This window comes from Helicoverpa zea, chromosome 17, assembly GCF_022581195.2.
Source record: "Helicoverpa zea isolate HzStark_Cry1AcR chromosome 17, ilHelZeax1.1, whole genome shotgun sequence".
NCBI lineage: Eukaryota > Metazoa > Arthropoda > Insecta > Lepidoptera > Noctuidae > Helicoverpa > Helicoverpa zea.
In genome coordinates, this window is record NC_061468.1 from 8,173,796 (window position 1) to 8,194,671 (window position 20,876).

Sequence of the window (20,876 nt, forward strand, 5' to 3'; positions counted from 1 at the left end):
AGACTCATTCATTTCGCTATATAATGTCTTTAATCGAGCCTGATTAAAACTGTTAATTTTTCAGTGAAAATCCTTAGAGTTTCATTAGACTAAAGTCAGTGTGACTTTCGGTGTTAAGATCAAATAGGTCTTTTCAGGGCCCAAAGGAAGGTCAAATTCTTTGGTAATTTTTCTACATTCATGACATAAAGTGGAAAGAAAGTGGATTGATCTATCGTTAACTCTATTTATTTGTTTTTGAATTAATAAATGAGTTACAAAATGGCTGAAAATCAGCACTTTTTGAAGGTCAAGTTTACATAAGACAGCACCCGAAAACGCTCACCCTTCATCACTTCTCATGTGTTTTTGGTAAACCTAAATACGTATTATCTCTTCAACCCATCATGACAAATACCCTTTATCATAGGTGAACAAAATAATATATTTATGATTTTGGATATGCCACGGTTACGCTATTTCCTCTATTCAAAACGTGTGTTCTAAAATCAGTGAATCCGATATATCCTGGAACTGAAAATTATGCATGCAACGTGCACAGTCCACACTGAGCTCACGTCAACTATGTATATGAAATAGCATCATGTCTGTAGTGTGTTAAGTTGTATAAAGAAATTGTTTAAATTGATTAATGCTCAATCCTTCTCCGTGTGAGAGGAGGCCCATACCCAGCAGTGGGACGAAAAAAAAAGACTGTAACAGTAAAGAAATTGTTAGTTATGTTTATACAAACAATTGGATACAAATTAACAAATGATCAGAAACATTTAATAGCACAAAATCATACATAGGGGATGAGAAAAAAATACTCAATAACAGTTGATAAACAGTTCATATATTGTCTAGCTGGAAATAAATCTCTTCTATACATATACGAATGCCAGGAATGTATTATTGACATTTCAGTAATTCTTTACGAACTTTCTCGAAACTTCTTATGGGATTAATATAGGCGCGTTAACAATTTTATCACCATCATAAAATCAATTAAGTATAATACAGACCCGAGCCATAATTTCGCAGAAAATATAATAAGTATTTAGCAGGAGTTTATTGATAATAATTTTTGATAACTGGAGGCTAAAAGAAGTTCAATCCTCTGGAGATATTCGTTTTATTGTTTGTACAATTTGTTTGATCCTAAAGGATTTTGATGTTATTACAGCTAAGTTGTTATTTATGTAGTGTCCCCGAGGGCATGGCGAGGAATTTATCATGTAGTGCAGTGTTTTAGGCTTAATATTGTATTTGACTATGTAACTTCAAGGTCAAACTTTTTAAAAGGGGTTAGCTGAGTAGCTTTTAAAGTTGTGTTAAGTAGGAACATAGTAGGTATATTAGTTTTGCTTTGTTTCACTCCCTTTCTGGCCTTATAATTTTTCAGACTAAATCTACCTAAATCTACAGTAAGTACGTTTTTTTAAACGTTCTCCCGAGCCCTTTCCCGCGAGTAAGTTTATTTTAAACATTTTAGTAATTTAGTGCATTTATCATAAAATACTTTTTATAATTGGTTCAAAAGCATGACACGTTTTCCACACCTCATGACTTTTCGAATAGGTATTGATTTTATCACAGGCTTCGGCAATTCAATTGATTTTCTTTATGTAAAATATTACTTGTACCTTCTTTTACGTTTCATGAGCAAGTACTTTTGTAAAGAAACGTGTATTGAAAGTAAATATTGAAATTATGGAGGAAATGAACTTGGGGCGATGTACTTACCTACTTACAATTTTGTTCTTTGTTAGATATATCCGAATTTTATAAACATGTTATGAGAATTTATGATTACGAGAGTAGGTATAAATTGAAAATTGAAAATCATAGAGGAATCCTGCGAGAATGTACATGTATTATCATACTTAATTATTCTGTGTAAGATTCCGAAAATGTTCTTTAATTTATGTCGTCGGTTCTACGCAGTTAATTAACGACCCAACACCAATATTTAACAGCAAAGACAGTCGCAGTTATATCACTATCGAACCTTTAATAAAACCTTTTCAATTTAAAAATACACTTCATATAAAATCCCATGAATTTATCGAATCAATTAATTTTTAAATAATCGTACGAGTGCAGTGTGAATCGTAACTTACGTTCGCGCATACGTGGTAGCGACCCGTTGAACCTTTGAGACCAACTTGCTACTTACTTTATGATATTGGAAACGCAGTCGTTGTTACTGATAATACTTTAATTGAAAGACTGACAGGTTATAAAGATAATTGATTGCACAGAATTCGCATTTAAACTTCAATTTGGGTTTATCGTGATCTTTTGTTGTACATTTGGGCTTTTATGGGCAGTTTTCTGGAGTTAATGGGGAGAAAGATATGGATTTACACTTTTGGTGCTACTGAATCAGAATTAATTATCTATAATATAAAATGAATCGCAAAATGTGTTGGTAAGCGCATAACTCAACAACGCCTGGACCAATTTGGCTAATTCTTTTTGTTGTGTTTGTTATTGTCAGGAGAAGGTTCTTATGAAAAAAAAAAATAGGGTAAAGTGGAGAAGTCAGTTGACGGGAGCGAAGCCGCGGGCAAAAGCTAGTTGTGAATATTTATTGATTTTATTTGCCTACACATTTTATTATCCAGTAATTTTATGCAACATTAATATTTACCTAAAGGACCAAACAAAAACCTTTTAAATAAGAAAATACCTATAATTAAAGTTTCTCTTTGAACAACTTAACAAAGTTAGGTAAGTCCATAAAAGTCAGCTTTATAGATTGGAAAATAAATTGCTACAAAAATTAAAGCATCAAGGTCTAGTTCAATAAATATTTCAAACTTGTAACTTTTTGAAACGAACATCAAAAAATTACATGAGGCTCCGACGACACATTCTGATTAGCATTGCCAACGAGCAATTTCGAAGCGCAAGAAATTCTGTACCAACAAACAGACACACAAAAGCTAATTACAATGCATACAATAAGTATTCCCCGACAAGGAATAACTTAAGCGACAACTTACGACGACATACATGTAGTGTAGCCAGGCGATTGAAGAAGCCTGGACATAGTAAGGAATTTTAGTTGTATGTCCAACTAGATTAGCAAAATTTCACCGACAACATAACCATCCATTTCCTAGAACAACTGTTTATTTTGAAAATTAAACGTGAAAATAACTTGTTTTAGAAAAACTGTCGTTTAAGTTTTAAGTGAACTTGGGCCTAAATAGTGCATGGATTGTCCGTAATTTACTAAACTTGGCTTTTTTTGAAATTTATCTTTATTTTTTGACTTACTAACGTATCGTGAACAATTGGAAAATAATGTTATTTCAAATAAAATTTAAGAAAATTCTTTGCGGTTTCGGTTTACTGCCAGTCCGGCTAAACCCGAAAGTTTGTCCATATTTTCAGTAAGACATGGTAAACCTAATATGTGACCAAGTTATGTCTAAGTTACGTTGAAGCACTTTCAAGTTGCAAGACACTTATTTGTATGTAGATTGTACATAATGTTATTACGCGCGGTACTTTCAGTTTGACGCTTGAGTGTTATATGCGAAGTTTTTAAACTTATAAACTAAAGTATAATAAAACTGAGTATAGAGGATAAAGTGCAAGCTCTCTTGTGTATGAAGAGTAATCTAGTTTGTGTACATGGAAGAAACTTGGAACAACTTAAAACCATTGTTGAGGGTCGTTTATCATTCTGGTTTTGGTATAAACCAGAGTACCTAGTTATATTGTGAGCCATTGCTCAAAATACCGCATAAAATACGTAAAAAGGTCAAAAACACCTAAAAATTTGAAGAGTTAATTTTTTTCCACAAATGTTTTGAATTTCAGGTGCGAAAAAAAATATTTCAGTGTTAGATAGGAATAGGAAGGCTATAGGACTTATTATCCGAGTTTTCACGGGACGCGGGTGAATCCACTAACCTCCTATCAAAACGGGAATAGTTATAGGTAATTACCGAGTTTACATACGTTTCACGAATGAATTAAGACACACAGTACTTAGCTAATAAAATAAAATAATCTTCTGGGAAACTCTATTTATGTAAAATACTTTCCACCTAACAGCACTGCAATAAACCCGAACTAATTAAAAAGCAAATGCATAAAGTTTAAAAGTAAAGTTCATGTGGTTTTGTAGCGAGAATTGCCATTCGAGTGGCGTGCTTGCTGCACTGGCTTACAAAGTGCCACTCTACGCTGCACGCCATGTATGACGTCATAGGTAATCGGTGTTACTCGGCACAAGTATACATTACATAGAGAGCACAGTACATATAGAATAGTAACTGCAGTCAAACTTTTATGCTCAAAATCGTGGATGCGTTAATATGAGTGGTCGATTGAATCAAAATTTTGACTTATATTTTTTCATGTATCTTTTATTTTTTTGAAATAATTTAGTTACGACGACTTTTGATGAAAATGAAATTCTATTTATTTGACCTGTGCCATGAGAATTTGGATTTTCATGAACATCTTTAGTTGCAAGTAACATGCAATGGTGATGAATTGTATTCAAATCATCATTCTCACATACAATTTATTACGTAGAAAATATTTTTACGATGTAAAATTAATACACACAAACACCACAATGACCCTCACAGTTCAGTAATACCTACAGATCCTGATTGCTAAGCCACTGCGCCAACAGTACCGGTAGTTGATTGTGGTCTGATCTTAAGTCAACTTCTGTAATTGCTTAGGCTAACCGCATAGTTCGCACTGTAGGTAGCCACTGAAAATCGGAAGAGGTTTTAATCCTGAGCTAAGGAAAATGCTGAAAATAAACTTGATAATAATACCAATGTCACCATAATTGGTAAAAGGTCACACAGGAGTCATTATGGGGGAAAAAAAAATGTTAATTCTTTCCAATGATGGTTTTGTCAACATAAACCACTTAACTTCTATACTTAGGTACTTATAAAATGGCGCGTCGCTAAGTGCGTTTTATGAACACCAAAAACACATTCTGAGCTTTTTAGAGATATCGAAATAATCTCTTATAAAAACAAGTTTACATGTACTCATTTAAATCACTACTAAGTGCAAACGCTACGCTACAGCTACGAACACCGTATAAAAATACAGTATCTATAGTTTACTTTTTGGTGCTAGAGGAAATATGATTTAAAGAGTTGTAATACATACTTTCCGACAGTTTTATATAAATAAGTTATGTCTGTTGAAGCGTAGTATACTGATAAGAATACTTCGCGAGAATGATCGCAGTTTCCAACTTGTTGAATGGCAGATTATGAAAAATGTACGCCAAAGTTACGAAGTTACAGCTAAGATAATAATTCTTTGAAAATTGTAAGCTTTTATTATTGTTGACGGATTTAATTGATTTATTACATTCTTTTTTTTAAACAATTTTATTTTAACTTCTTTAAAATTTTGTTAATTTCGTCTAACTCTCATTGTACATATTTACATGGGTACTTTTCTGTTAACAAACTATGTTCGCATTACAGAATTAATGGACACTAACATATTCTGTAACGAACACATTTGCAGTGTCCATTAGATCTAATATTTAATGAGCCCGAACGTTAACGACACGCTGTAAATGGACCAGCTATTTCACCACACCTCCTGTTCGAAAACACTGACATTTTTGTTGGCAGCCAAAATTTCGCAAAAGAGCGCTCTCAAACTAGCAGAGTTTTCGCACGGTTTTCATCGCAATCGTCCTACAAACAACCCCAAACAGCTAAAAAATACTAGTTCAAGACGGAATGAAAATGGCTCCTAAGGACGCACATGTATACGTGACTGATATTTCGCGGCGCAAAATTTGCCTCACTTAACAAAAACTGAGTGGCAAATTCCGCTTGTATTAAAGCTCTCTTTCGATACACGCGCGGGTAACTGGGTACCTGTAACATACTGTAGAGTTTACGGCTACATTTTCAATACGACCACAAAATCGAGACCTCAAAACACAAATACTTGTTCATAAATATAGTAAAGATATTATCAAAAATACACCAAGATCAACTTACAAAGTAAAACGAAAACCTTTTCATACCTTTATACGAGAGTCCTCTATGTCTCTTTTCAAAGGGGATTTGAGACAAGTGGGGTAGTTAAAATAATACTAAACCAAGGATACTATGGTGATAAAGGAATACAATAGAAGTGGGGTGAAGTGGAACCCTATTCTAATCCTTTGGGTACCGTCATAAGTTTTGTGTATCTACTGTGTGAAGCAAAATATAGAAGATCTGATACTTTTGTGGGTTGGGTGTGTAATTTAATGGTTGGGGAAATATAATTATCTAAAGTATCTTTAGGTGTATGTAGCTCTCTTTCAAATAATGTTCTTTCTGTTACACATAACTGACTAAATAGGAGATTCCTGCCTTCTGGACTACTCCGTGGATAAAAGGCCTTCATTTTACACGCGTAAGAGGGTTATGTTTTTCGATAAACAGGCTATCTAAATCTGAAAAGTTAGCGTAATACATAATTTTTAGTTAGGATTTCACTTAAAAAGATACATTGCCACAGATTTTTGAACAAAATGCACGAAAATTAACACTTAGCAGTTTATTTTAGTTAACCAACCGATAACATAATCAACTGTTGCTGAAATTGACCCTCACTCCTAGGACCTTCAATAAAATCATTTCCCAACGGGACATTTTCTTTATTATGTTCAAATACAGACATGTTACCGAGACACCATTTAACTAGGCCTTCAGCAAACAGGCGGAGGTAAATACCTATATGTAAATTAGTATCCACTGTCACCCGTGCGTCATACCGTGATAATGATAACAACTGATAATGATATAAAATGTCACCAAAATTCCACACACGATTGTATACCTTAACTCTCAGAAAATAGAGCTTAAAATTGATTGGACTAAAGCTTCAGTATTTTTTACTGTAAAGTAACTAAGCGTTTTGTTTGTAATCTGATGTATCAATAAGTTGTTTTTTAGGGTTCCGTAGCCAAAATGGCAAAAACGGAACCCTTATAGTTTCGTCATGTCCGTCTGTCCGTCTGTCCGTCTGTCCGTCTGTCCGTCTGTCACAGCCGATTTACTCGGAAACTATAAGTACTACAGTGATGAAATTTGATGGGAATATGTGTTGTATGAACCGCTACAAAAATATGACACTAAATAGTAAAAAAAAGAATTGGGGGTGGGGCCCCCCATACATGTAACTGAGGGATGAAATTTTTTTTTTCGATGTACATACCCGTGTGGGGTATCAATGGAAAGGTCTTTTAAAATGATATAAAGTTTTCTAAAAAACATTTTTCTTAAAGTGAACGGTTTTTGAGATATCAGCTCTCAAAGTCGTAAAAAGTATGTCCCCCCCCCTCTATTTTTATAACTACGGGGTATAAAATTCTAAAAAAAATAGAGGTGATGCATGCTAATTAACTCTTTCAACGATTTTTGGTTTGATCAAAGTATCTCTTATAGTTTTTGAGATAGGTTGATTTAACTGTAATTTACGGAACCCTTCGTGCACGAGTCCGACTCGCACTTGGCCGGTTTTTTAGTTTGTCTATCAGTTGAGTAGTGGGTTATCGAAATAGTTGATCTAGCTATATCTTGATGGGGCTATTAATAGAGCAAATAGGACAATGAATTGAGGACAGGCACTTATCATAAGCGTCATGGTGAAACCAAATATGTTTTCAAAATGTCAATTTTCCTATGAATGAATTAAGGAAAGCAGTTTTCGGTATTCATAAATTCCCATTGTCTGTGCGAATTCTAACTTTTCTGGGTTTCCTAATACGTATACTGTTTTTTTTTTTTTTTTTTTTTTCGCGCCGTCGACACGGGTCTTTCGTCTAAGTAGACAGAGGGGCGATGAGCCACCCGAACTCACCGCCCACAGACCCACGCCTACGGTGGCCGGGAGTCATCTCGCGACACCCGGCGCCCATGGTGTCTACCTGGTCCAGCGCGGCGGCCGGGATGAGAGGTGCGAACTCTGGCGTTCCGCCTCCTCCTTCTCGAGCATGACCGCTTCGCAGAAGGAGGCGACGGCATCCCATTCCCTCTCGCCCCGGACCATGGCCTGAACCAGGGCCGGACGCGAGAGGTCGCCGCCTCCCAAAGCCTCGACGAGGACCCGGCGGTGCCCCTCCCATGCGGGGCACACCTGGACTGTGTGGTTCACCGTGTCCTCGGGGCTGTCCGCACAATGGTGACACCCGGGCGCCTCCTCACGACCGATTCGGTGCAGGTACCTCCCGAAACAACCGTGTCCGGTGAGGACCTGCGTCATGCGGTACGTGAGGGCGCCGTGACTCCTTCCGAGCAACTCCTCAAAGAGGGGACTTACCGCCACGATGGTGGCGTGCCCTGCACTGGGTTGCGACAGTCGCTCCCTCCAGGCCACCATGAGATCGCGCCGGAGCTCCGCCCGCTGCGCGACAACTTGCCGCGGCAACGGGGTTTCCCCCCGGCGCTGAGCCTCCTCGTGCCAGTCGTACAGGCGCAAGAAGACCCTCGCCTCCAGATCCCACGGTGGCAGTCCAGCAAGTAGGCCAGCTGCTTCGCGGGAGATCGTGCGCTAATACGTATACTTACCTAATGATAGAAGTAAATGATTCAATTGTTTTTCTTATAATTAATTAGAACAATAGCTACCTATTAAATATTGAACCTAAATATACCGAAAATTCCCCTGGGTACTCCCAAACTAAACAGTAATAGGAAAAGGGTAAAATGTGTTTAAACGGTTTTGCGTATATTTAATATTAAAAGAAAGAAGAAGGAATGCTAAAATGCGAAATAATGCGCTTGGTCTATCTCTAATTCTTTGTCCGTTTAATTTTAAACGAACACCTTGAAAGACAAAAATACAAGGTGTTGATTTGCATTTGTGCCATATTTCAGGAGGAGGACATAAAATACGTAGGTAAATAATCGATTGGAATTACAGTAGACGAGAAATAGCTAATATGCACTGCTTTTTTTGTCATTGTAATGTCGTAGTATTTCAGAAGTAATCCAATTTTATGAATGATCGTTGCGTATGCTCTGTGTTCGCGTTTGTGTGAGGGCGCAGCACGATTTTAAGGCCAGTAACACATGCGCCAAGTTGAAATACGGCTAGATGACATTGACGGAATTCCGATAAAAAAAATTCGTACCATTTTATTAAATACTTTAAATAAATACTCCGAAACTAGTGAAATAATTTGAACTTAACTTAACAAAAAACTGGCAATATAAAAATGCCACGTTGCCAAAACAATGTGCCATCCATTCTATTTACATGATACATTTATGTTCCATACTTTTCATATTTTTTAAATCTGTATGTAAATTCGGTGTCATATCCATGTATACTGGAACCGGCAATTAAGGGTACGTTTCAGTCCATTGTCATTTGTCAGCAACGCCGGCCGAATAAATGGAATCGTAATCAATGACTGGATTAGATGGCTTTGGATTAGACAGTTGAGCTTTTGAGCTGTTTTGAATTAATGTGAAAGAATAGGCACTTTGTTAGATCCACTACACTGGCTGAAATTTATAACAGTAAGATCAAAAATAATGAAAAATATTTTCCCCGCTTTCTAATTGAACGGTGGAGACAATAACTTAGAAAATGAAAATCTTTTTTTCAGTAATTCTTTGAATCTAATAATACGATAAAGAGGGAATTCTAAACAAACAATTTAATTACACCTTATTTATTTAATAATTAGATAACAATTGTTGCCTAGCCTAAAAATATCAATATCAAATAATACTTTGATAATCAAACTCATTACTACATAATTGATTATTCGGTTGCTATGGTAACGTCAACGTGACCTATATCTACTATATAAAAATAAGTCCGGTTTTCCTCCCTGACGCTATAACTCCAGAACGCACGAACCGATTTCCACGGTTTTGCATTCGTTGGAAAGGTCTCGGGCTCCGTGAGGTTTATAGCAAAGAAAATTCAGGAAAAACAAAAAAAAAATATCACCAAACAATATGTTACATGGCGGAACGGAGTTCGCCGGGTTTGCTAGTCAGATATAAAACAGCTACAGGTTACTAACCTCCTGCTTAAACGGTGTTGTTATCTTAATCCCGGATTAGCTTAATCGTGGTTTCGGTGGCGCCAACATATGTAAGGCAGCGAGCTGACCTTAGTAGCAACAAGTGGTGGATTATTGTAGTCGTATTTCGCGTTTGTGATACAAAATACTATTAAAGGCGGGTCACGGCGGGTGTGTCTATACTAATATTATAAAGAGATAAAAAAATATTTTTGTTTGTTTGTTGGACATGAATATACTCTGAAACTGCTTGACCGATTTGAAAAATTATTTATCCCAGTACGGGCAGTAGCTCCCACGAGAAGCGGTTCAAGCCGCGGGAAAACAGCTAGTAATTAATATTGGGAAAGTTGAACATAAAAAATATTATGTATTTCTTTGATTCTTTAAAAGATACCACGTTGTTTTTCTACCTTTTTCATGATAGTTAAAATTGGTGCACGTTTATAACTATGCGGGGTTTACTTCTACAGTTTTCGTAACTTTTTTGTGCACCGATGTAGATTTTCAAATACCGTCAAATCATGCGAGAACACGCAGAATGGCTGTAAAGCAATCAACGTTTGCATAGTGATGTGTCATATGGAAGAATTCGTCCATTCATACTAACGGTACGGTTGTAACTAGTGTAAGATTTGTTGGTTGTCCTAAATAAATAAATAAAATAAAATAGCGGTACTTTATTGCCGTGCATCGTAGAGCACGTAAATGGCGGTCCTGCGCCTGATCTCTTTCCGGTCGTGTCGGATTGCCGTCCCATCGGGTTATGAGAGTGAAGGAATAGGGAGTGCACCTGTGTCTGCGCAAATGCTCGTGCACTATAATATGTCCTGCGCAGCTGGCTGATAACAAAATGGCTCCGTAAATGAGAACAGCCGCCGTGGCCGAAATCGGCCGTGGACGCCATTATTATTGTTATTAGTTTATTCAAGTATCTACAGTCCCATAGATATTTATTTTCGGAGTTCCCAAAACGTGTGTAAGCGACTGGACCTAGTATCTGCCTCTGTAAGACAAAATGTCCATTAAATTGACATAAAATGTAAAATAGATACCTACGTTAGTGTTGCACTCTAAAGCATCGATATCGATAAAATTAAACGCATGACCTAAAAAGTTAAAAATAAATATTATAATACATATAACGCCACACTTATCTAAAGTACTAATAAAGCTTAGAGTTGATGTGTAATGAAAATTCGCTCATTACATCGAGATGGGAAGCCCTGACATAAAATTTATGGGCATCGATTATTTAGACGTGTCTGATAAAACGGCAGTATTCAATGGTGTAATACGGACTGTATCTAATCGGCTTAGCTGGTTTAACGCGTCAACGGGCGAGGTAGCTAGAATTGATCTTTTATGTAGAATATATTAGTAGAAATTGATTGTAGATCGGAAAATAGTACTGAGCTATATTTAAAATCAATTTTAAATCTTATAATAACTGGATGTTTTTTTGTTATATTTTTATAAGATGGCATAAATTCTTTATGTCACCTATCCAAACTTAAGCAATAATTAATTACGTATTATCAGTAAAGCACTTTATGAAATTAAGCCAATTAAAAGCTCCAACTCTATTCATGAAACACGCTATGAATACATTTTATTCGGTAGGTAATATTCATAGGGTCGTAACAAGACTGTATATATCGATATATTTTATCGATTAGATATTATAAAGACAAGTATTAAGTAATAACAGAAATGTCATGTTCTACATACAGATAACAAAATTTCACGTGCATGTGATAACTTTAGCTTGCACTTATTGAGTACAGTAATTAAAAATAAGGCTGTATTTCTCTCTAAAAAAAAACACTTATATTGGAGAACGCTGGCAAAACAAACTTCACTTAAAAATACTTCTAGCAATTGACCTACGTCAATAATCCAATCATTTGCGGTAAAAAAAGTACATACTTTTTAGTAATAAAAATAAATTGATCAAAAACATTTGTTTAAGTGTCCACATCTAGAGAAAACATTTCTACTAGGTATCTAGATTAGTAGTGTCTAACAAAATAAACTAATACATCAAGTTATAGCTACGTTTACATTTTCCTCTACTAAGACTGACTTCTGACACGTGGCAGCGTATTTTTTTGCACCGATTAAAAAAACAAATGACGGTATAGCAACACCACATTAGGTCCGTGCCTTTATGATTTATGTCTCATTAAGATACAAATCTCGAGTCTGTTGAGAACTAATTCTTTTGTCACTTTGATTATCAGCCAAGATCATCAGCTTGTTTTTTTGTACCGTGTTGTAAATACCATGTTTAAATGCGTGCAAATGTAATTAGGAGATAACTTATTCATTGAACTACTCAACTGAAAGGTGCAAATTCGAGCGTATTTACTTAGACCTGTTTCCTGCTTTTTGTGTAAAATTTTGAAGGCTCTTCCTTCAAAATAGCGATCATTGACGTCACTACGAATACTTCGTCAGGAAATTCGGCTGACGTCACATGACGTAAGGTGAGCTGCATTAACTGTAAATTCTTCAAACAACAAAACAAACGATTAATCTTACACGATAATCGATAAAGCTAATCTGCAATATAATCGATGCCAGAGGCAGGCCAGTCGACCTTCGCTCACGTGGACCGCGCAAATATGCCAATGTTTTTATCTCCTCGCTAACTCGTGTCTAACACGATGCTGTAATATTAAAAATGTTGTGTAGACACGTTGAATATCTTCTAGTTCATGACTGCGAGTCGCGGATTGCGCCGGCGCTTATCAGTCGACCTCCAGTTACGTACAACGACGCTGCCTTATTAATTACAAGAAAAAATCAACAAAATTGTTAATAAATATTTGTGAGCACACTTCACACCTACAGTGATAAATAACGTAAAGAAAAACACGTGGGGAATCGTGACTAAGTTTGTGACAAACGTGTAATTTTATTTAGAATGAGTTTGTATTGTGGTTTAATTATATTAACGATTATTTTGAGCTAGTCATATGGAATTACCATTGAATAATGAATACATTCACAGTGCTAAAATTGTATGAAGCGGTGCTAGGGATGTTCCAGTGTTCTAATTATTAATAAAAATGTTGCGCGCCAAAATAAAAATATGTAATGTCGGTAATAAAAAATCAGTGTGTTATAGTGCGCAGGCGTTTAATGAGCACAGACTGCTGCCGCTTTGTTTACGGTCGTGTATCGTGTTACTGCAGATGATAACGTGTTGCCTAGTCTGTGATATTCAACGCGTTTGACGTTCGATAAACTATTCTAACTACCGCGAGTGTGCGACTTCCTAGCTACAAATTATTTGTTTAAAAAATTATATCGATATATTGTGTGGACGTCACTAGTGCTGGAATTTCTGTGTGTGATTTGACATGCGAGTAAACCTTTGACGGAGAACGTCTTGAAGTAAATCTTTTCTGAAAAACTTACAGTGTTTTTAAAAAATGGTGTTTTCGATGGACTTTTAGTGAAAATGTATGAGTGCTAGTTTTGTTTTTGTGGCAGTATGGAAGTGGACAACGAGGAAAATACAGGTGAAGTTATATTACTTAAGTTTCTTAACGTAGTTATTCCTGACGTAAACTTTGATTATCAAAAAATATTTACTACTAGCTGTTGCCCGCAACTTCGTCTGCGTGGGCAATATAGAATAGTCAAAATACTACTTATCCCGTAGGTGCATTCTTTCACGTGACAGTATAATTAGGATTAGCACTTAGCAGTCGCATAGATTCATTGATCAAGGTTGTGTTGTGGATGTGACCATTTATCTAAACAAAAGAAGTAAAGTTTGTGACGTTGTGAATATCTCTGGATCTAGTCAGCCAATTTGGAAAATTATTACGTATGGTGCGTAAGTAATTTTCACAGGAAACAGCTATAATCTATGTCTATATGCTTTGAGTCTGACAAAGCTGTCATTTGTACATTTTCTGCAGCTGCTGCGACTAATCAGAAGCCAGAAAGTCTGTCAGTCTTACCATGGATATCGTCTTGTGTAGTTGACTGGATTGAAGATAGGTAGATAGGTAGTCGCTCCAAGCAAAATATTGGTACTCAAACAGATTCGGTGACTGGAAGCCAACACCAACATAGTTGGGGAATAGCTGGATGGATGATAAAATGAGTCATCATCATCAGCAGGCGCATAGGGTAGGATAGTTTCACTACTGGGGAGAAACACTTGTATGACGGGGATTTTCTGTGCACTTACTCACTATGGTAAGGGTGACCCCACATTAGGCGTGCGTGATCCTCGGGCGTGTGAGTAGCGCGGGCGTCGCGAGCGCGCTGCGTGAAAGTCGCGTTTTGCTGCCCTGCGGCATGTGTGAAGAGTGCAAGCGACGCGCTCGCGGCGAGCACGCGGCGCTCGAGTTGCGTTCTTACCCCTTCGCCCGCTATCCCCGCCGCGCCGCCTGCTAAACGCCTTAGCAGTTAAACGTCAAGGAGAGCGGCGCGTGCGCGCCGCGAGCGCGCTGCAAGTGCCGCAGGGCAACAAAACGCGACGCTCACGCAACGCGCTCGCGACGCACGCGCGGCGCCCGCGCTTCTCACACGTGTGGTGGCCTAAGCCGGGACTCCACCGAAATGTTTGCATTAGTTCACGAATAGGCAAAATGTACGTATCTGTGCGAGTCCACTTCATGTGTTCGTACTTGAAACCTGCAGTTTTGCCAAGATTTTCAAAATGTACGCTCGCAATTTGCCATTTCTTGGTGGAGCCAGCAAATCAAAAGAAACATAAGTGTTGTATACTGTGCGTCACTACCGCACACCGGGAAAATTTCGCTCTTGCGGAGGACGTTTATATACCATATTTTGTGTCACACGTAAACAGGACGACAGTAAGTATCCACCGAAACACTTTCAAAGATCTGATGAACAAACAAATCAGACCTGACTTGGTCACCTGGGGCCAATCAGAGCTCTATGAAGCGATAATACGCTTTGGCTCCTACTGTTGTTGTGGTTTCTGGAAATTTATTCACCTCATTCAACGATGAATGTAATTCTGATGGTACTATTAAGAACACTTGCTTAGCGCAGAAGCTGACGTTGGCAGGTCAACTCTTTTGACTTCTCGAATAGGATACCATTGGTTTTTGTGCAATGCACACCTGCAATGCATTCTGGATTAGGATAGGATATGCTATATGGATAGGATTTGCAACAGAGAACAATTCTGTCTTTGTGATTAAATGACATCAAACGTAGTTTTATATAAAAGGTGTTTTTTAGGGTTTTTAGACTTGGCTCGGGTCTTACTGAGACTGTTCGTAATCGTGAACAGTGTGAAGTTGAAAGTAAGCATGTCTCTGGTATGCGGCGCGTAATTTGTACGTTTTCAGACGCATAAAGCATTTTACGTGTGTATGGTATTAAATAGAGAGAGCTCCCATTTCTTATCTGCACTTTGTATCTGGGCTTGTTTTTAAAGCTGCAGAATCCTACATTACCTTCCTCACGCTTAGCAGCGCTTGCAAGAGATAGATCCTCATTTCTTCTAGGATTAAGTTTACATATTTTGCACCAGAAAAAATAATTAAGGTCTACTTAATACTACTCACTCAAAGTAATTTGTTTTAAGGCCACCACATCAGTGGAAGATAAGCTAAACTATGTTTATGAAAAAATCCTGATATGAACTCCATCTGTAACTTTAAATGATAATTAATTGTTTCACTAAAGTCATCATTTTTGACATAATGTTCAAAAAATAATTTAGATGGCACCGTTTTAAATTTGGCTGAGAACTATTAATTTTCTTTTCATCAAGGTAATAATTATAGTTGGATTTTGATGTGGCACGGCAAACTGACAAACACTATTGAAATGTCTATCGAAAAATTACACTACGTGTTAAAATATGGTGAAATACGGAAAATACACAACTCCATCTGTTGAAATAATAGTCCTCTATAAAGAATGTATGGTAATATTGTCATTTACCACCTCGCTCCTTTGAGAAATTTGATGTATTTTATTTACCACAGATTTAGCACAGATGGAGCTACTTTAACCTTGGCTAAACAAAATTTTCATTTTTTTTTTCTTCCGAAGTTACTTATAAAGGTGTGATTTTCTGTGTAAAGATTAATAATAGGCCGATCAACTAATATAAGTACAACATTCAAATGTACAGTTTTGACAAATAGATTGCGTGTCGTAATATTTTACATCTTGAATTCACAAAATTAATCATATCTTTTGATAGAGTGAATCGATTTCGATGAAACAAAAACTAAGTAATACCCCAAGTTACGTAGAATTTTTGTATATAAGCATTGTCTGCATTTAATTCGTAGATTTTACGTGAATCCCGAACAAACAAACAGATAAACAGACAAACAGACAAACAGACAAAAATGACAAAAATGATGGAAATGGGTTCTGTTAGTTATCCTTTAACATGCTGGCTATTTTTTTTGTCAATTTCTTCAATGTACAAAAATTACTTTTCTACAGATTTATTATATGTATAGATTCTGATTACTCTTAAGACCGAAATGCCGTCATTCCGTATTCGTAGATAGAACACTTATTTAGAATCTCAGTGATGAACTTTAATTCATAAAATATATTTTTGCGAAATTATTTTTTTCAGTGCTTCTTTCTTTGAAAACGTTTCGTTTTTGTGTGTTAAACTGACCAATTCAACCAGTCCTACTGAAAAAAAAAATTACCTAATGTGTGTAAGAATAATTTTTAGTACCTATACATAGTATATTTTTTCATTTGACTTTTAATACCGCATTCCAAACCATTTCGAAAAATACAACCTTACTGCCAACTTTTAATGTAATTGAAAAATATCGAAAACACTACACCTTATACTAAAATATGATTTCAACAATACCACTTTATTATTTACAATTAAAGTATCAATTTGTGACGTCACGTCGTACACGTCACAAGCTAATTAGTTATTATTTATTATTGATAGGTATCATTATCCGTAAGTGTATAACTACATACAAACACACGTAGTCGTATAAATAATTCATATAATAATACAATTAATAAGAAGGAAAAAACTACTTACCTATGGTCCGTTTCATTACAAGACTTTGTAATTTCCTTATTATTTTTCAGTTCAAAAATATTCTTGTTTCAAGTACCTAATTTCGTAGAAAATTCCACCTTCTGTTATTTCTTTGCTGTCTGTAGACCACAAAAGCATTTACATGCAAATGCGTGTTTGAGCCACTTAGGGGGTGTTTGTAAAAAAAGTCTGGGCTGCATAAAGGCTCATCATTAGTTTTTTTTTCTTTTTTGCTGGCCCACTTGCAATCTAACCACGTTACCTACTTTTCGCAGATGGCCGATAGAGTAATTACAATTTTTTCTTTAAACGGCTACGTAATCCAGATTAACTCAAGGTTTAAAAACTTTGTTCTAGTAACATAAAAAATACCAACCCTTGCTTTAGGTATTTTTTATTTTGATCTAACCCAGTTAATTGACAGGAATACACATCTATCATTGTATAAGTTCGTTTATTTCTATTCTCACGTAGGTATGCAAGCTGGAGTCATCATTTATGTTGAAAGAAAAGAACGGTTTGAAAACCGAATTAAATACGGAAAAAATCGGCGAATGTTCCGCTCGTCCAAGATTGTATTTTGTTTTTTTATTTTCCCAAAAAAGAATGTTGAGGTTGTTAATTCGACCATTGATTAGGTATATAATATAAATATGTCGTAGGCTTTGAAACCCTTCTATTTATTTTTTTAACAGTGTCAATTTAAAATAGCGGGACTCTTTGGTAATAATGCTACCTATTATATTCCAATAATAATATCCAATATCAAACTATTCAGAAAACAAATTACTTGGTTCATCGGACACCTCCACTTGACAGTAAAATTGCTGAAATTACTAAAACAACAGCAAAATTACGAACTGAAATATGAACCTTAATTAAATTCTTGTTATAGTACCTTTATTTCACTACAATTGTGGGGTGGCGTGGAAATTCCTTTGTGAAAACTATTGTAAAGGTTGTTTGAAGATAACTTTAGTTTTATCTGTTTTACATTTTCGCTGAAAGCTTCATAATATGACGGTAAAGGAATGAAAAGCGAAAGTTGTTCCTTGCAATGTAATTAGCTGAACAGCTTGTAGGTACTCCACCTATGTATGGAGAAAGACAGAGTGTATGGGTTCCTCAGCACCTCTTATTAGAGAAAAGCATTATAATTACTGTCAAGGACATAACAGACCATTTGTTCCTCTATTCACGCAATTTTTTTTATAATGGGAATTACGATACGGAGGATATTTCACGATGTACAAAATATTATTGCAGAATTGTCAAACAAAACTATTCATCAGTCCATCAAAAAGCAACTAAGTACCTACTTAGTTCGTGTCAAACAATATACCTGAATAAAAAAACATGGACTCAAACAAAAGTCCACCGAAAATCAGATTCAAATTCAATTCACCGTGAAATGTAACTTTTCTGCGTAAACTAACTGCGATTGAATTTCACAAGTTCGGAAACCTTTCATTTTCCGATCCCAAAAGATAACATTTACCCGTCGGCGATGGGTTAAAAAATAACCTCTCGTATGACGCGAAAACTCCCTCTGATACATGAAACATGGCCGTATAATAGCCAGATTTCCGCACTCAAAATATTCATTAATTTTCATCCTTCATTACGTGAAACATAAACAATTTTTTTTCGGTTTCGCGGTCAGCTGTAAAACTTATGCGTCAATAACTTTTAACGTCAGAAATTGATCATAACTATACTTCAATAGTTTATGACGTAAGTACGAAAATATTGTAACAACACATAGAACCGCCTCCTTTTTTGGAAGCCGGTTAAAAGGTACACAAAACACAATACGGAAGGTACGGAAGGTACGGAATCTTATCTCCGCAGGTAATGTCAGTAATGAGAAACATTTCATTGGCATTCAAATCAATTCTTTTGATAGACGAGGGGGGACAACGTTATTGATTGTTGACCTCTATGGGTCAATTAATAACGTGCCCCAGGTACAATTTTAATTTAATTCACGCATTTGAATGTTTCTCAAACTGCATATAAACTAAGACATAAAAATTAATTTCTTGATAGGTATTTTATTTTGGCGTCTTATAAACGCCATAAAAATTACTTATCTTTGGGATTCTAAAGGCTGTCAAATGTTTATAAATAACAATCCTAAATGCTTGATGCTAATTCTCTCAATGTCAATCACTTCTGTTTATTTGTTATCTGCCTATATAAGCTCTTATAAAAAGTCAAGTTCCAAGAAGATACCAATATCAGATTAACATATAGACTACTTTTTATCCATGTGCCGGAAGTAGATCCCTCGGGACGCGGGTGAAACTGCAGGCAGAAACTAGTAAACAGCATTTTCAAAAAGAATAAGCGTTTACATCAGTTTTCTCAGTACAAGTTATTTCTGAGACAATTACAAAAGCAAGTGAAGCTAATAACAATTTTATACTTCAACGACTATTCCGCGTTACGTTCGCACATGCGAAGCATTTCTTTGTTCTATAGAAAATCTTGTTATAGTTCTCATGTGTTCATCTGAGCATCTTTTAATCCGCCATTTTACCCTTGAACTTACACGTGTCAGAGAGACGTGATCAAAAGTGCAAGGTTTAACTAGCTCGGCAGTATAGTAATCGGCACGGATATTGAGCTCTCGGCGGAAGAGTGGGGATCGCTTTGCGCACCAACCAACCTACCAACCAACGATTTTGACAACAGCGCATAGACAAGGAACGAATGAGCCAAATGAATGTTGCCAATGTTATCACTACTTAACTTATTTATTTATTTTAATTCATAATTTATTGTATTTATTTTAATAATATTATTGTTTTATTTTTAATATATATTATTTAAATTGCCGGCGGACGTTAACACGTCAGCTTTCGGCTTTTGCTGAAAACCAGCGCTGAGACTCTGTCCAACAGAGTGACAGCAACATGCTGAGCAAGGGCCTTTTCGCGTGGATGTGACGCATATTTCCCCCACTATTGTGTATTGTCTTCTGTAGTTCTATGTTATTATTAATTCGTTTTTGTTTGTATTATTGTTTGTATTTGTCTATGCGTTATGTCCATGTGAATAAATGTATTTTCTTTTCTTTTCTTTTCTTTTCTTTTTCACTGTACACATAAGGCAATAAACCAATAAATCGCTTCTGCGCAGGTGAAGGTCAGGGCTCAATATCCGTGCCGATAACTTTAAATAGAAATATTCAACTCCGTTCCTTTGACAGGTTTGAGCTTTGCGTTATTTTTTCTTTGTATGTTTTTTGTTTGATAGAACGTTTTTGAGTTATACTAGTAAAGTTATGTGGTTTTCAATGTTTTAAAAATCTCTGTATTTTTTTACCTAAAAAAATAGATCAACTTGAAACTGATTTTTTTTAGATGATGTTCTCTAAACTGTCAATCCATAGACTGTTGTTCTTGCAACTAGTGTGTAGACTTTCATTACATGTAGGTTCACCATGGGAAAAAAGAAATAAGGGCTACTAGAAGAAAAATAAGAAAGAAAAAGAAGAGTTTTTTCACATGCTTCAAAACAGCCCTTTTAGCTAGGAAGTCTTTCTTAAATCCTAAAAGTTACTAGCAAAGTTAGTAATGCAAAAATATTTTGAAAACACATTTACCTAATCCCGTGGTCATTTCATATATTCATACGATTTCATAACCTTCTCCAATGAATAGTTCTGGCCATCTACAAATAAGATTCCATTTTCACATAGCACGCAAATTGTTTTAGCCGCATACATTTTCAGTAACCATGCCCTTTATCAGCGTTATACTCGACGCATTATGGGCAAAAATCAATAATACATGTTTACTC

The 20,876-nt window shown here is 36.0% G+C and overlaps 1 protein-coding gene across 3 annotated transcripts in view; it reads left to right on the forward strand.

Annotated features, from left to right (window-relative positions):
• LOC124638583 (high affinity cAMP-specific and IBMX-insensitive 3',5'-cyclic phosphodiesterase 8) overlaps window positions 1-20,876 on the forward strand; it is a 227,686-nt gene that overhangs the window by 84,571 nt on the left and 122,239 nt on the right. The window contains exon 1 of one of the 3 annotated variants that reach the window (XM_047175607.1): window positions 12,801-13,560. The exons of the other annotated variants lie outside the window; for them this stretch is intronic. Coding sequence (XP_047031563.1) covers window positions 13,533-13,560 — 28 coding nt within the window. The 5' untranslated portion in view covers window positions 12,801-13,532. Of the gene's footprint in view, window positions 1-12,800; window positions 13,561-20,876 lie in introns of those variants that run through there. 3 annotated transcript variants of the gene reach the window in all.